This window comes from Ovis canadensis, chromosome 24 (genome assembly GCF_042477335.2).
Source record: "Ovis canadensis isolate MfBH-ARS-UI-01 breed Bighorn chromosome 24, ARS-UI_OviCan_v2, whole genome shotgun sequence".
In the NCBI taxonomy this organism is placed as follows: Eukaryota; Metazoa; Chordata; class Mammalia; order Artiodactyla; family Bovidae; genus Ovis; species Ovis canadensis.
The window spans coordinates 18303871-18320790 of NC_091268.1; the positions used below are offsets into that span (position 1 = coordinate 18303871).

Below are 16920 nucleotides of genomic sequence, written 5' to 3' on the forward strand. Positions count from 1 at the left end.
ATTCAAAGCTCTGTGTCACAACTCATTTCTTAACAGAGTTTCCTCAAATTTACATTCTCAACTCACATTATTTTGGAAATATTTCTATGAATTCAAGGCCAAAAGGAGAGCTATTTGGGCCATGATTTCCAAGTTGAACATCACGACCCTAGACCTAGACCCCCGCGGTTGGAGGCTGAGGGAATGGGAGGCAGGACTCTACTGGCCTGTGCCCTGGGAGGGACTATGCAGACCAGGGAAGGAACTTCAGCTCTCCTGCTGGTGGTCCTCTTCTGAGATGTCATTTCTACAGCGCTCAGGACCTTGCGTGTCAGCCCCTCAGTAAGGACCCCTGGAACTGGAGCAGAGATAGGGGAAGGACCGGGTGGTGGCCAAGTGCAAGCGTCGCTCAAAGCTGGAGGCCTCTTCTCATCACGGCGGGGCTGGCAGTCAGTGCTCTGCACCGTGCCCCCGGCGGCCCACAGAGCAGCCCCTCAGGTGGGCAGGGGCAGGCCGGCGCTGCGTCTGCCCAGCCCAGCCCAGCCCAGGGGTCGGTGATGGTGTCCTCCCTTGCTGAGCCAGGGTGAGGGGCGGGCCGCGGACTCCCTCCAGTCCCCAGGACACCCTCTGCAGGAGCTCTGGGACTGGCAGGCAGGAACTGGGGTGCGGTGGGGGTCAGGGTGGCTGGGACGGGGAGTGGACGGGAGAACAAAGTGCTGCTTCAGGCCCACTGGTGCCCCCGGCTCTGGCTGGGGCTCTTCTGCTGGCAGCCAAGCAGGACCTGCGCGGCCCCGGCCGAGCCCGGCTGCCCCCCCACAGCTGGCAGGACCACAGCCCCCGCCTCTCCTCCGTGAGCAAACAGAACCATGTCTTACAAAGAACAGACTCCAAAAATATATATAAATAAATAAAAACCTTAAACATTCTTACAGGAATCTTAAAGAACAGAATACATGTTAAAAACTTCAGTAATTTATATCAATTTTAAGCGGTAGTTTATATACAATGGGGGGAAAAAAAAACACATGCATAGTCCAAATACAATGTTGAAAACAGCATTTTCATAACAAAAGACCCCGAACACGAAGTGTTAATACCATGTACATGAATTCAAGGACCACCCTTCTTTTTGTCTGTTGCACACAGTTTATTTAACAATATGATATAAGAAATGAGTTGGTGCTTTACCATTCTATACAGTGATTGGATCTTCTTGAATTTTCTTATTTATAGTAATTATAGCGCTTGCATGATTTACACGAGAATTGCTTTTCCTCATTTCAAGTTTCACATAGAAGAAAGAAAAGAATGCTTCTTCTCTATTAACATTAGCATGGTCTAAGAGAGTGATCATCCCTATTTTTTGTCTAAAACCAGTTTTATCAGAGAAACAAAGCAACAATTTCTACATCTGCAAGACAAGAGTTTGGCTTAAGCCAGTATGTATAGATAGACGTGTGTGTGGGTGTGTACGTGTGTGCACGCAGGAGCCAATCCCTAGCGTCCAGGGTAATACTTGGAGACGCCCACAGAGTTCACTATAGAAAAAAATCTTCCCGCAACGTCTGAAAGTTACCGGGATACATTATAAGCTTGCATTATTTCAGGAATCAGTTTCTGAATATTATTTTTTTCTTCTCACTTTTAAACATAAATGTTTAAAGTCTTGAAAATACAAATAAAAAATATGAATATAATGAACTTGTTTTTCCCGTTAAAAAAAGGCATGAGTCACCAGCAATGACGACAAAAGAATCCAAACAAAACCCCCCTCCCCCCAAAACAAAAAACAAAAACGAAAAAACAAAAACAAAAAGAGAGAGAAGAGAGAGAGAGACCAGATATTTAAATCAACTGGTTTTTAACAAAAAAATATATTCTTTGTATTGTTTCTTTAAACAGCAATCTACCCTTCCATGGCTTGGAAGTAGCAGTTCCATCTAGGAATAAAAAGAGCCCAGATGCCTGGATTTCAGTACAAAAGGTCCAAGAACATGAAAGGGGGGGAAAAAAAGTGATGCTCTCACAATGCTACAAACCCTCCACAAACTTTTCTAGGGTGTCTCCCGTGGTGTCGCCGACCAGGGACAGCTCACTGGACAACGCACTCCGGTTAGGGGTGTTCAGCTGCGGGAGCATTGCACTCTGTTCGGGGTTCCCCAAGTGTCCCTGATCTATGGAGCTGGCCATGGTGACTGCGAGTCCTGGGTGGGGGGAACCAGTCTGGGGCGAGACGTGGTGCGGTGAAGGCTGGGGCTGTATCCGTGGCGACGGGCTGGAATGTGGAGGCTGGGACTGGGGCCGCGGAGACTGGACAGGGGCCGGAGACCGCACCTGGCTACTAAGGGACGTGGCCATTTGCTGGCCGGGGAGGTGCGAGGCCTGAGGCTGTCCTGAGAGCATGTGCTGCTGGGGGCTCATGGGGTTCGGCTGGCCTGGGGACCCCATCTGCTGTTTCATCTGCTGCTGCTGCAGAATCCGCTGCTGCAGGGCCTGCTGGATGTTGGGGGTGCTGTCTGCGCCCAGCCCAGGCTGCCCCATCTGGCCGAGCTGCCCCATCGGAGCTGCCATCGGGCCCATGGCGCTGCCCTGCATGGGGAGGTGCTGCTGCACCCGCTGCTGCGGCATGGCAGGGGGGTAGCCCGCGGGGCCCGGGGGCTGTGGGAACTGGCCGTGCCCTGCCATGCCCCCAGCCATGCTGGCGCCGCCCTGCTGCTGCTGCTGCTGCTGCTGCTGTTGTTGCTGCTGCTGCTGCAGGAGCTGCCTCCTCAGCATCTCTCGGTACTGCGGGTTCATACTTGCCATGCTGGGGTTGTGGCCTGCGTTCATGATGTTCAGGGCCTGGCCCTGGGGGTTCAGGCCGCCCATGGCCTGCTGCTGCGGAGGCACGCCAGGCCGTGGCCCGCTGGCTTGCATGGCGTTCAGGTTCTGCAGGCCGGGCTGCTGGTGCAGGCCGGGCTGGGCCTGGAGGCCGGGCTGTGGCTGCAGGCCGGGCTGGCTGGCCACGTACTTGGCCGTGCGCTGTTTGATGAAAGCTGCCATCAGCTGAGGGTTGGACTTGAGGATGTTGAGCACCTGCTGCTGCTGCTGCGGGGAGCTGGGCGACTTCAGGGTCCGCAGCAGGTCCTGGAGGGCGCCGGGTGAGATGCTCCGGGGCGGCTGCACGCCGGACATCCGGGGCCCGGCCACGGCCGGCTGGGCCTGCATGGACATCACGGGCCGGGGCATGCCCGGCATCGGCTGCTGCTGGGGGATGGGTGCCTGCTGCCACTGCCCGGCCGGCAGGGTGGGCACGACTGGCCCGCTGACCTGGCTGGGCCGGGGCACGTTCAGGCCCACGGGGGCCATCTGGCTAACTGGGGTCACCATGCCCGTGCGCCCCGGGGGCATGCCGTTGTTGATGTTCACCCGGTACAGGTGCTGCTGCTGCTGGGCCTCCCGCTCGATCTGCCGGGCAGCCTCCACCGCCGCGGGTGGGGGCTGGGCGGGGGGCGGCGGGGCTGGCACCTGGTTGGTGGGCTTCCCGGTGGACACCGTCGTGGGTGGCTGAGTCCGGGTCACGCTGGGGAAGCCGGCTGGTGACATGCTCACAGGCGAGGGCTGGGGCTGGGCGGGGGGCTGCGGCGTCTGGGGCGTGCTGGGCTGCTGCGTGGGGGTCCCGGGCGGCGCTGAGGTAGGGGAAGGCAGGCTCTGCTGAGGCACGTTGCGGGTGTTCATGGTGGCCATCCGCCGGCGCATGAGCTGGGCCTGCTGCAGGCGGTGCTGGATCTGCTGCTGGCGGAGCTTGTGTTTGATGTTGAGGCAGAAGGGCACGGGGCACTTGTTTTCTTGGCAGTGTTTGGCATGGTAGCAGCAGAGGGCGATGAGCTGCTTGCACACCGGGCAGCCGCCGTTGGTCTTGCGCTTACAGCCCTTGGTGTGCTGCACCACCCGCTTCATCTTCTGGCAGGACGGCAGTGAGCAGTTGGCGTTGCGGCACTGGCAGGCGTGCACCAGCGACTGGATGCAGCGCTGGATGCTCAGGCGCCGCGACTCCTGGGGGCTCTTGGACTGCGGCTCGCCTTGGCTGCCGCCCTCGTCGTCCAGGCCCAGCCCCCACTTCACCATCTTGTGGGTGTGGCTCTTCGTGTTGTAGCAGTTGATGCAGAGGTCGTAGTCCTGTGGGCAAGGACAGGGGACGAGTCAGCACGCAGCTGCAACCAGCAGCCCCTGCACCCAGTCCCTCAATGAGAGGCTCAAAGATGCCGAACACGTCTGCTCCCCAGAGCCTCCCTCCCGGGAACACCTGCACCCCAGAAAGCTCCGGAGGCCACTGCCCTGGCCACTCTCTCTTTTGGTGGTCCCTGTGCCCCCTGCTGGCCCACACCGTGGCGGACTCCCTGAGTGTCCCTGAGGTGTCTCCAGAGCTCTGCAGGGCAGCTCAGGGGCACTGGGGCTGAGACCTCCACAAGAGTAAGGCTCCCAGCATCCTCGGCCTCCTGGCAAGGGCAGAGCTGGGGTCACCGCAAGTGTAACCAGGACCCGCTGTGCTCTCCCGTCTAGGTCCCCGCCCTGCGCCAAGAGGCCTGCTTATGTCCGAGACACTGGGCTGGTGCTAATGAAATGGAGAATAAAATAACGTGGTGTCCTGTGAGCGTCTCCTCACCCTGGAAAGGTGGGCACAAACACAGTCTCTGAGGGAAGCTCACCGACTGACCCCCACTCCAGGACATGTGGCCTGGACTAGGTCCCAGGCTGAACCCTGAGGGGACCGTGGCATGGGCACACGGCAGGAACCCCTCCACATCCAGGCCTCTCGTGTAAACCCAAAACAATCTCAAAACCAACAATGGACTGGTGCACAGATAAGCCTTCCTCATCTGGTCCTTCTCTCCCTGGAAGAAGTCGACTACGAGTCCCAGGCAGCACATGCGCAGCCTGGGAGCACTCACCTCGCACACGGTGCAGTGCCAGCGCGTCTCCACGTGGTGCTTGCACTCGTTGCAGGTGTAGACGAAGCGGTCCTGACCCTGGGTGTGCAGCTCCACCAGCATGCACAGCGTGGACCACTTGGAGCGCCGCAAGGAGGAGAACTCCCAGTGCTTGTCCCGGGCCAGTGTGAGGAAGGCATCCCGCCCATCCATGAGGTCACAGCTGAGCAGGGGGTCGGGGTCGACGATGGGGGGCAGCGTGTTGATGACGGGCCCAGCGTGGAGGTGGATCACAAAGAAGACCTGGGGGTGCGGGAAGAGCCATGTCAGCCCCGTGAAGGGAAGGACCGAGCCCGCCTCCCGCCGTCACCGGGGCTGAGCACAGCTCTGAGCAGCACCTGGTGTTGCCCCGCTCAGTGCCCAGCCACCCCTCCCTGCCGGCCCCCACCTCTTTGTGCTTCTCCATGGTGGCGTAGAGTTTCTGGGACAGGTCGTTGGACACATTGGGCATGCTGGGCTTCTTCTTGTTGGCGCGGCTAATGCTGCTTTTATTCTTGTTGGTTTTCTTGTTGTTCTTTTTCTTGGCGTTCTTGCTGTCGCCCTGGCTGCCCTGCAACAAGACGCATGGCTGTCGGCCCCACCCTGCCCCTTGCTCCATGCTCAGCAGGCACCAGGCTGCCAGCTCCTGGCTGCGGGGGCTCCAGGGAGCCGGGCTGAGGCAGGTGACCGCCAAGCGGACTGCAACCTGCCTGCTCAAAGGCCACGAACACTGCTGCCTTCAGAGTAAGTGCTGAGAGGAAGGTGACGTGGGTGGATGTGGACCCAGTGGGCATGGTGGTGACCAGCGCAGCCTCCCAGCACCTCCAGACCTAAATCACCCGATCTTCCAGGCCCACGGGTTCTGCCTCCAGGGAGGCCTGGCAAAATTTTGGCAGGCCGAGGACGATGAACACAGCTCCTTGGGGCCCACCTGTGATATGAGAGCTCATCACATCCTCACCCAGGCATTCTCCATTCTGGAAGGGGCTGGGGTGGCTGTGTTCCAAAGAGGACACGCCCTAAAGCACACAAGGCGGCCAGAAGCAGCCGCAGACACGAACCCCCAGCCCGAGGCTCCAGATGCAGCTCCTCAGGCTGCCCTAGACCCCGGGGCCCCAGAGCCGCGCAGTCAGCAACCAGCAGCCTCTCGAGATGAGGGGGTCCCACAGCCAGTTCATGGTCATCCCCCAAGAGTGCTCCATGTCTACCTCCCCTCAGAGAGGCCGTAACACTGACTCAGCTCTGAGGCCCAGACCTAGCAGGTGGCCTTCAAACAGAACTGTCCTCACGTGCCCTAAATTTAGGGTTGTTAGTCTTCTATGTTTCTCACTGCTGACGGCTTCACGTCCAACTAAACCACCATCAGCTCTTACTTGAGCATCTGAAACACGGCACATGTGCTCCCAGCTCGGACTCTGACACCTTCCTTTCCCTGCTGGAGGCCCTTCCCCTGGATCTTCTGGGCTCCTCTCCCCAGTCTCTGCTCACATACCACCTCCCCAGACGAGGCCCCCTGAAAGCCCCCATCCACCTTCCCTTTGTCTCCTCCACCACCTCAGGGTGCACCACGAATGCGCCAGTTCTCCTGCTTCTCACTAGTTCCCACTGTAGCCCTCAGGATGGTGCCTGTACACGGTGGGTGTTTAGAGTGACCCAAGCGAGGGCACAAATGCACAAGTGCCCAGTGGAGAGCAAGGAGCGGTTTGTAACAGAGCAAGTGAATGAGGCCTGCAAATAAGAGTCTCCTCAAGTCAGTGTTAAAGTGAACGGACTGCTTCCTGACCACAACTCCCGTCTACACCCCTGCCCGTCTCTCCCGGGCTCCCTGCGGGATGCTCTCCTCTCATCATTCCATTTTTCAGACCTGGCTGTCCTGCCCAGAGAAGCCAGAGCGAGGGCCCCTGTCCACCTAGGAGGTCATGTGTCTCTGCAGAGCTGGGCAGCACGGCTGGACTGCGGCCCAGGGCCAGGCAGGCCCCGTGGTGGCTGATCACGCAGTGAGGCTGTGCGGAAACACCACCGCGGATGAGGCAGGCCCCCTCCTGAGGACCCGGGCGCCGAAGGCAGCCCCAGCACGTGGCCCGGCATTACCTCCGTGGTCTCACTGGCCGCGGTGCTCTCCTCCTTCTTTCTTTCCTCCTCCTCCTGCTCCAGCTCCTTAATGCTCTCCTCCAGCACGTTAGGCCAGAAGTCCCCCTCAAAGTAGGGCAGCTCCTTGGCGCTGGTGAGCCTGTCTTCAGTTGCTTGTTTCAAAATGTCCTAGAGAATGACCGAGTGCAGCAGTGAGACAAGGGGGCCTGAGCAACATTCTGGGGAGGAAGGGGCTCTGGGCCACAATGCGGGGGACGACCGCATGGCCTCAGAGGCCATGTCACCTCTGTTCTCAAGCTGCCGTCTGTGAATCTCCACAGACGGCAGAGAAGTTGCCTCTAAGTTTATGCTTGAAAAAATTTTTTAATTTTTGCTTTACATTTCTCCTAAAGTGGCTATTAACTCTAACCCATGTGAGCACAGAGAAAGACATGTGAAGCTGCCCTGCCCCCTCCCCAGGCACGCGCACCTTGTAGTCATGGATGATGCGCTCGGCGAAGGCCTTGTCCAGCATCTTCTTATACCACTCCTGCAGGCGCTTCGGCTTGGGGATTTTTTGATCAGGGGGGTGGCAGTGGAAGATGTAGTCATCTCCTTCACTCGGGGGACAGGCCCAGATGTGCCCTGTCACGTACCTGCAGGACACACACAACTCAGATGGAAGCAGGGAGTAAAACATCCCTGCCTTCCAGGGGTAACGGCGAGGCACAGGCACCAAAGCAGGGACAGAAGTGACTGCCCAGGAGAGCACCACAAAGGAGATCAGCTGGGGACAGGGGTCCAACAGGGATGAACAGCAAATGGGCACAGGGGCCTTGTGGGAGTGGGAGTGGGGCGTGAGAGCACTCTGAAACCGTTGCGGTGATGGCTCTATCACTTGCTGAGGTTACTAGAAATCACTGAAGTGTACAAATGAAACAGGTGAATTGTATGATATGTAAAATATGCCTCAACAAAGTATTAAAAACAGACTAGAATGCGAGAACACAGAAGGCAGGGAAAGCCCTAGCCCCACATGGCCCAAGACGACGTCAGGAAGGGTTGTCTCTGAATCTAAGGACACCAAAATAAAAACACAGAAAACCTTAAAAAACAAAAACTTTTGTTATTTCACAAAATAAATGCCCCAGTGAAAATTAAAAACAGAGTTTTATTAGTTCTGGATAATCTGAATTCAACTCACCCCAATTTCTTCACATACTCTAAATATCCAATAAGGATCTCATGGTAAACGGCTGTTCGGAGGCATCGGGGTCGGAAGAAATGAATACTGTCCAGATAAGATATATACACACGCCTGGGGGGAGCGGGCAGGGAGAAATTAATCGGAAGTTCAGGTTATCTCCCAAAGGTGAAACCAAACACCAGCATCCAAAGAAAGCTCTAGAAATAAACTGCTCTGATAGCATCTACACTGGCCACAAACAAGACATGAGAAAATCACCACCACCAACCTCTGCTACCAATCGATAGAATGGAATCCCATCTCACCCCTGAACTAGGCAGCAACATCATCTCTCACCGTGAGGACGACAGGGTGAGACCGGGACCACTAGCAAAAACCACTTCTGATTCCCATGCACCCAGATTCCTGACTGAACAGGAAGCAACTCTTGGCAGAGGTGAGATGTTTTCACAGGTCCATCAATGAGCACTCAGGCCCGGCAGCAGTCCCCACCCCTTCTCCATACATTTACCTGCCCCAGGTGGGACAGGGGCCACAGCAAGATCAGGGTCAGAACCCATGTACTCAACACAGAACAGTCATCAAAACCCTTCTCTTCTCACTGGCTTAGGGGAAAACCAAACTAACTTGTTTGGTTGCTGAAGTGGTTCTCCAGGATGTTGAGAGTCCTGGTCACTGACACAGCACAGGGCACACATGCATCAGAAAGGGGCTGAGGATTACCTTGTGTTTGGCGGGGGGCAGTCAGAGCCGTACTCCTGGACATGCATCCCAAAGAAGCACACGTCCACCCCATCAATCTCCTCAAAGGCAAAGAGTGCTTTGGTTCTGTACGGGAAAGACTCCGACATCTCCCCAGAATCCACAAACCTGGAACAAAGAACCTTCTGTTTGCATGCATCACCGTTTACACAGACAAGACTTGCTGTTCTGACCCATGTGGTGCAGGCGAACTGCAGGTGGGGTCGCCCCTTTGGACCATTGGCCCAGGCAGTTCAGAGCTGCACCCCCATTCTCTGTGACAGCCTCACTCGGACAGGAATTTCACCTTCCCTGAAGACTGTGGGACGCTGAGAGAAGGGTGGCTACATGCTAATTGATGAAAAGCTCTCAAATTATGCTTGCCAGACTCTAAAGCCTTGCCAGAAAGCGGGGCTCTGGTTAACCAGGCAGGGTGCCCACTGGGACAATGTCTGCACACGAACCGTGACTTCATCCCTGGCTTGACCTCCACCGTCTTGTCTGAGCTGGCCACCACACGGACAAACACCTCCCCGGCTTCGGGGTGATTCTGTCGCCGCAAAAACTTGTTGACTCGGTCTTCCAGGTGATTTCCCAACCGTGTGGTTTGTAGTCCTGCAAAATCCAGAAGAGGCAGATGAGAGGGCTCAGGAAGGGCTGAGGCTACAGAATCCATGTTTTCTTTCCAGGGTAGTTGATATTTTAAGGACTGACATTCTCCAAATACAGAAGGGATCTCATGAGATCCTATGAGGTGAGCATTTTACGAGAGAAAGGTGAACCCTGGAGTCTCAGACACTCCACACATTGGAAACTGCTATCAAATGCCCCAAATTTCCATCTTGTTCCAAGTCTAAGGGGCAGAAGAGCCACAAAGGTGGACCCAAATCTGAAAGAAGACGGGCTCCAGGGTTAAGCAGGGGAGCAGGCATGAGGAGGCTACATAGGGTCCACCTGCCACCTGCCCCAGGTGCCCAGGTCCTGGTGACACCAGGCTCTGCCCTGGCTGTGCCCATATGGCTGCTCAGGGTCTCAGCTGTGCCCTGAGGCTGGTTCCCACTCTGGAAGAACTCTTAACAGAAAAGAAAAGCCTGAGGCTGCTCTCCTTGGAAGGCAGGCTGGCACGAATGCCCCTTCCTGCCCAGCTCCGAGGGGTGTCCCGCTGCTGAATCTAAGATGACCGAGCCAGTCCAGTCCTGCGAGGGCTCTGAAGCTGGGCAGCAGGAGCCGCTGCCCCAGGATGCAGACTGGCCAGGCCCCTTTCCTGGTGGCCTCCATCCCCCATTCCTCCTGCACCCTCCCTCTCCCAGGAGTGGCCCCTGTGATAAGAGCTACACAGCACGTAACTACACACACAGTTCACGGCAGAAAAAAGCTGTGCATGTGCAGAAAGAAACTGGAGGGGAAAACTGCAAAAAGGTCGACAGTGACTGTGTATAAGATGGCTTGAATTTATATTTATAATTACATGGCTTGATTCCTTACTGAGGTTAAGAAATATCTGCAAAATTTAGACTTTCTAAGTTCAGTCTCTCTGCAATAAACACACCAATGGTGGAGTTTTGGGGTATATAAATTGTACCTCAATGAAAGTGATTTAAAGAAAAAAAATTAACAATGGCAATGAAATAAAAACCCCATTAAAAGTATAAACTTCTGCACCCCCACTCCCGTGACTGCCCATGGCTTCTCAGCCATCCTGAGAAACATGGAATTAGGTGCAAAGGGCTCACAACCACCTCGTCTATCTTTGTGAAGACCCTGAAGAAAACCCTCTCATTCTCACCCCCAAGTGCTCCCATGCACGTGGCTGCTGAGCAGGTTTTGTTCCCTCAGGAGGTGGCTTCAGTCTAGGAAGGGAGGGCAGCTGAGACGGCCACCCAGTCCTGCCATAGGGCCCACCCCCTTCCCTCATGAGATCGCGGCTGCATGCACCATGACTCCCTGACAATGCACAGGAGTAAATCCCCAAACATTCCTGTGGGAGACGTGGGTCAAAGTGGGACTGCTGGGTCTGGAAACGGACATTTTAAACCGTACCCAATCATGCACATGCCTGTCAGCCGCACATGATGGAGGCCTCATATTTCCCTTTATGTGATCAAACACTTCAGCCTGTGCTTTCTGACCTCTGGGTTGCATCTTTCTTAGGACGGATTTCCATAACCGAACACAGTAAGAACACTCTGACGCTGACCTCCAAAGCACTTGAAGTTGTTACTTTTTGTGCTTTTAACCAGCCGAGTGGAGGAAGGTGGGGAGGTGGTTTTGGTCAGTTGTTAGCATCACATGAGCTGACCAGCAGCTGGAAGGTATTTTCAATGCAGTCGTCCCACCGCATCCATAGGATACTGACAGGTTCCGGGAATCTCACAGACACCAAAACCCAAAGGCACTCAAGTTCCTTACATAAAATGGGGCAGGACAGACGGCCCCTGCGCCCCTGTACCAAGTCAGTGCAGATACCCAGGAGGCAACTTCTCTCTTGTGTCTGACAGATGCTTGCAAAGATGATGCTAATTCATGCTCAAATCAAAAACCAAGGGGAGACGCTGCACTTCTAAGGTCCTTTTCTGTAAGTCAATGTTCTACACCAATGTTTTAGAGGTCCACATACTCGCTGCCATTCTCTGGGCTCTAGGGTGGGGGTGGGGGCTGGGCCAGCTCTCAGGTTCCCCGGTCCCGCCTCACCCCTCCACCTCTCTATCTTCAGGCTGCAACTGCTCTTCTGTTGAGAACTAGCTCTCCTAGCAATTTCTGTTTTGGTCAGTGAGGCTCTGGCCCAGGAAAGTGATTCTAAGTTGCTGACTACTTTAGTGACATCACTCGGAACGAATCCTTTAAAGCATGAGTCCTCATCTGCACCCCCTGCCCAGGACATCTGGTAACGTACGGAGACATTTCTGATGGCCACTGTTCATGGGGTGGGGAGGGGAAGCAGTGGCATTTAGTGGGCAGCTGCTGCTAAATCCACCTGCAATGCAGGAGACCCGGGTTCGATTCCTGGTTCAGGAAGATCCTCTGGCGAAGGGAACGGCTACCCACTCTGTTATTCTTACCTGGAGAATCCCATGGACACGGGACCCTGGTAGGCTATGACTCATGGGGTTGCAAAGAGTCGGAGAAGACTGAGGGACTAAGCACACTGCTACTAAAATTCTACAAACGCTAGCCCCTGTAACAAAGATTTTTCTGGCCCAAATGTCAGTACAGAAACCCCGATCTAAAGAAAGCTATTACAACAGCTGGTGGTTTCATCAATGTTTCAAAAGGCTTGACAAGAGTTTAAGTGACCGGATAAGTGGACTTTGGGAATGACACAGTCTGAACTTGAGCCAATACCGATCTGGAGAGCTTCTGAGGGGCTTCCTTCTTGCCTGCCACCCCTCTCTCCCACTCGCTGACCCCCGCAACATCCCATCTCTCTTCTACTCTCGTCAGCCCGGCTCTGGCCGAGGACTCCAAGCAGCGTGCTGGCTGCCAGTCCTGCTGGAGAGAAGTGAGAGCAGCCAGGAGTCTGGGGGCAGGTTGAGCTCTGAAGGCACTGCTTCAGGGGCTTTTCTTTTCCCCCTTTTAAAATTAATTAATTACTTTTTTCAGTTTCACTGGGTCTCCATTGCTGCATGCAGGCGTTCTCTAGCTGTGCCGCATGGTGGTTACTCTTGAGTTGCGGCGTGAGAGCTTCTCATTGTGGTGGCTTCTCTCGTTGCAGAGTACGGGCTCTGGGGTGTGCCGGCTTCAGCAGCTGTAGTGTGCGGGCTCAGTAACTGGCTCCCAGGCTCCAGAGTGCAAGCTCAGTAGTGCCACCTGGGCTTAGGTGCCCCAAGGTGTGTGGGATTTTCCCAGACCAGGGATTGAACCCATGTCCTCTGCATTGGCAGGTGGATTCTTATCCACTGGGCCACCAGGGAAGTCCTTCAGACTCTTCTTATTCAGGTTTGCTGCTGACTCAGCAGAAGGATGGCTGGGAACGTCAAGCTACAGAAGGTGGCCCCAGCACTCGAGAGCCGAGCTAACGAAGGTGACACGCCATACACTTAGGAACAGTTTACTCCTATAGCGACAGGGCGCTCCACGCAGACACCGATGTGGCACACCCACGCAACCCTTGGGCAGCCCAGCTCCGGCCGGCCCTGTGATGCTGGCTGACTCCCAAGGGCCCCAGAGGGTCACCCATCACAACAGCGGGGCCCACGCCCACTGGTGGGGGTATAGACACCTGTGCACGTACCCAGGGCTGAGTGTGCCCGTCACCAAAGGAGGTGTGTCCGTGCATTACTTCTAAGTTTCCTGAGAAGGATCTGATGACATTTTCTCAGAAGTCACAAAGTTTACTATATAACTAAGTTTCTAAACTTCCATCTAAAACACAGTCTGATCATAAAGCTGACTTTCACATAAAGATTAAGCTAAATGACTCTCTTCAAGGGTAAGATAAGAAAAATACAAGTATTAGAAAACAAAGCCACAGAAAAAGACCCGGGACAAGCAAGCCCTGAAGCCATGTGTTAGAGGAACCAAAGGAAGATTGGGAAGATATAGTACATGTTTCTAAAACGTACAGACCAGGAACAGAAACCCTTCCACGACTTACTCTTAGCACTGAATTTGTTTTCTTTTCGAGTTCTGCCCGTTTTCTTCAAGCAGTTGTCGCATACAAAGCTGCAAAAAAATAATGGGTGTGATCCGATTATATAAAATAGTATATGTTGCCAAACTAGTGAAATGCAGCATTAAAATACTTTGCTGGCAATTTACATCACATCATTATACAAAAGTGAAGAGGCAGACTGCTTTGATTCTACAATTCCTAAAGCACACAAACACTTAAGACTTAAATTTAGAACCAACAGCCATCCCTCTAATTGCTGGATCCTTGCTGGTGACGTCAAGAGGCACAGCAGCCGCCAGTGCCCTCCCCTCCACTCTGTGTAGAGTGCTCTCCCTTTCCTGGAGTCTCAGGAAATCACCAGGAAGTTACTCACCCTGAAGGCCAGATGATGTCGTAGTGGAGAACACAAATCTGATGCATCTTCCGGCCACACTCCTTGCAGTCAACAAAACTAGAAGACAAAGAAGTGCCCTGTCACACATGGAACCGCACAATGGAGCCTGAGTGCTGTGCTCACACCTTGTCGCCATGAGGACTTCAAGACTCCTCGGCATTCACGTGTCTCTTGGCTGACTCGGCCATACTTGAAACACGCATCAGTAGGATGTGTTCTACAGGAAAAGCTGACTTTTTCCCCTTCTTTGTACCAATGCCTCATTCCTCTCTTCCCCTCATCTCTTTTGTAACCAGAAACGAAAACTTACTTCTAAAAACTGCTATGAGAAAGGCCTATCTTACAGGTCACATTTTCAAGGCCCGTGCTTGCTCCAGACGACTACAAATGCCTAAATGGACTCCAGCAGCAGAGAACAGCGCTGTCAGTGTTACAAGCTCCTGTTCTTCGCCTCGCACAGGAAACGTCTGCTCTGACTCAGTCACCAGGGTGGGAAATGATGGCCTTTGTTCAAGGAAACACTGCAGAGGTCGGGATTCACCTCATCGCCTGCCCTCCTCACCCGGACCCTATCTCCTCAGCTAGGAATCTTCATCGCCAAACAAGCTTAAAGGTGAAAGCCTGTTTTTTCGGCCGTGCCCTTAGGGCCACGACGACTCACACCCTGTGGAGGCTGAAGGGGCCAGTGAGCACCACACTCCTGCAGGCCGTCTGGGGCCCCAGCTCCTCCTCCCCGCCTAGGTACTGGGCCCAGAGACCTGAGGCATGCTCTCACACCACCGCTCGCGGCCTGGCCCAGGCCCACCCTTTGCCCCTGCTGAGAACGAGCCTTCGACCACAGATCAAACCTAACCCAGCTTCTCTGTCCCTGCTCTGCTGAAGGAAAGCTGGACACCCAGAGGCAAAGTGGGCAGCATGACAGCGGCCTCATCTGCTGTCCCCGAGCGCTCTTCCCAGGCCCCCCCCCCTCATGTGGTCCTTTAAAACCTCTGCAGCCACACCAAAAGTCAGGCACCAGGGAACCCAGCACCCCTGCCTCCTTGTGCCGGGGGCGCCACCCACGCTCCCTGCACCGCTGCTGGTGCCCCAGGCCCCTTCCCTGCTCTGTGTCTGCAACGATCTGCCCACCCCCACCCATGCCCCCTCCAGGTGAGTGTCACCTTCTCCAGGATGCCACTCTGCCTGGGCCAGGACCCCTCCCTCTGGACCACCTTAGTGCCTCCTGCTCCCTGTGCTACCATCCGTCTGTCTGTCCTACTAGAAGACACATGGCTGCAGGCCAGGCCCCCTTTATTCATCTGTGTCTTCCCCACTGTCTGGTACCTACTACTCAACATAAAGTATTCTGCAGTTGGAAAGTTAATATAGAAACGAACACAACATTGGAAATCAACTATACTCCAATATAAAGTAAACATTTTTCACAGAGACGGGAAGCCAGCTCTTCATGCACCAGGCGCTCTGCGAACTGTTCATCGTGCCCTGCCTCACTGCTCCCTGCTCAACCCCCACCAGCATGGCTGGCAGGAGAGACTGAGGCAGCTCTGACACAGAGTGATGTCTGTGTTCTTGCTGGAAGCTGAGCCTAGGTAGGGCAGGACCTGCTTCTCAGCTCTGGATGCACCACGGCCACAATTATCAAATGCCTAGCAGGGCTGCAGCCTCTGCTCACCAAGTGGCCCTGGATGGGCACTCACCATGGGGACAGAACAAAACGGGTGTCTCCACACACTGGGATGCCCTCAGGACTTGGCTTTGGGGACCTGGGAGGTGCCACAGCACAGGAGCTCTGAGGCCTCTTTAAGGGGTTATTATAAAGCAAACTTTACAAACTGAGTGTTCTCACTGATCATTGAAGACAATGACCTTTGAAAACATACCATACCAAAGATGGTGGCAAGCACAAGTGGATTGGCCAAAAAGTTGTTTTGGATTTTTCTGTAACATCATATGGAAAAACTGAACAAACTTTTTGGCCAATCCAACACAACACCGGGCTTCCCATTATTTATTTTTTACAATTGGTTTCTTAGACTTTCTCTAAAAATTCCCTTTAAGTGATACTAGGACCCCTTTACCAAATATTATCTTTAGTCTCTAAAGATTCACACTAAATGGCTTCTTAAAGACAATGATGACCAAGTTATTACAGAGGTTCTAACAGAACCAAAACATCCACCTACTCGTTTCACTGGTAAAATTCAGCAGCTGGACAGCATGCTACAGACACACATCTTTTGCATGAGTTAAAAAAGAACCCGCATTTGGAGTAAATCCACACAGAAAGTTCCACCCAGGGCAATATGTTTATTTCAGTCTCTTCCACAGCAACCCAATCACATGGAGGAACTTTCCTGATCTGAAAGTTAAAACCTAAAAGTCAGAAAGAAATAGCTGTATACTCACGGTTCAGGATCTAAGGTATCATTTTTCTTCTTTTCAAACTGATCCTTTGAAATTGTCCTTATTGGGGGGGGGGAAGAGGAAAAATGTTAATTAACTAAATTTTATCTGTTGTGTATACACTATAGGGTCTCTGGAATATTATCCTATAACTAGTTCTTCACATTAGAAAGTAAATGATGGTCAGCAGAACTCTCAAGCAGATGCAATGATGGCATGAACATATAAAATTTAATTCCACAGAAAGCACCACCATTTTTTTTTCTTCCTTCAAATATTTCCTCAAAATGCTCATCAACACTTATTACAAGATTTAAGTAAGGTCAGTCAAAATATGGTGGGAAAATTATGTTCAGACTCAAACCTGCTAATTCCCAGTCAAATATATATGGTGGATGGCTACTGAATCTGACCAAGACTGGTGTAACCAATTCTTCCAATTACAATGTTCCTTCAGCATGTACTTGGGGGATGTTTTACTTATTCTCCAAGGGCTGAGTGTTTCATTTCTATTGTCCTTTTGTTGTGATCAGTGTATATGTGAATTACTTGATTCGCAGAATAA

The 16920-nt window shown here is 53.6% G+C and overlaps 1 protein-coding gene across 1 annotated transcript in view; it reads right to left on the minus strand.

The window, feature by feature from the left end:
- Nucleotides 1-935: 935 nt before the first annotated feature.
- Nucleotides 936-16920, minus strand: part of CREBBP (CREB binding protein) — a 121987-nt gene continuing 106002 nt past the window's right edge. Inside the window, exons 21-31 of the mRNA XM_069570662.1 lie at nucleotides 16359-16415; nucleotides 13932-14009; nucleotides 13541-13608; nucleotides 9411-9561; nucleotides 8929-9075; nucleotides 8203-8316; nucleotides 7489-7654; nucleotides 7020-7187; nucleotides 5338-5499; nucleotides 4911-5192; nucleotides 936-4137 (exon numbers count right to left, since the gene is read on the minus strand). Of these exons, the coding sequence (XP_069426763.1) occupies nucleotides 2011-4137; nucleotides 4911-5192; nucleotides 5338-5499; nucleotides 7020-7187; nucleotides 7489-7654; nucleotides 8203-8316; nucleotides 8929-9075; nucleotides 9411-9561; nucleotides 13541-13608; nucleotides 13932-14009; nucleotides 16359-16415 (3520 nt within the window). The 3' untranslated portion in view covers nucleotides 936-2010. The remainder of the gene's footprint in view (nucleotides 4138-4910; nucleotides 5193-5337; nucleotides 5500-7019; nucleotides 7188-7488; nucleotides 7655-8202; nucleotides 8317-8928; nucleotides 9076-9410; nucleotides 9562-13540; nucleotides 13609-13931; nucleotides 14010-16358; nucleotides 16416-16920) is intronic.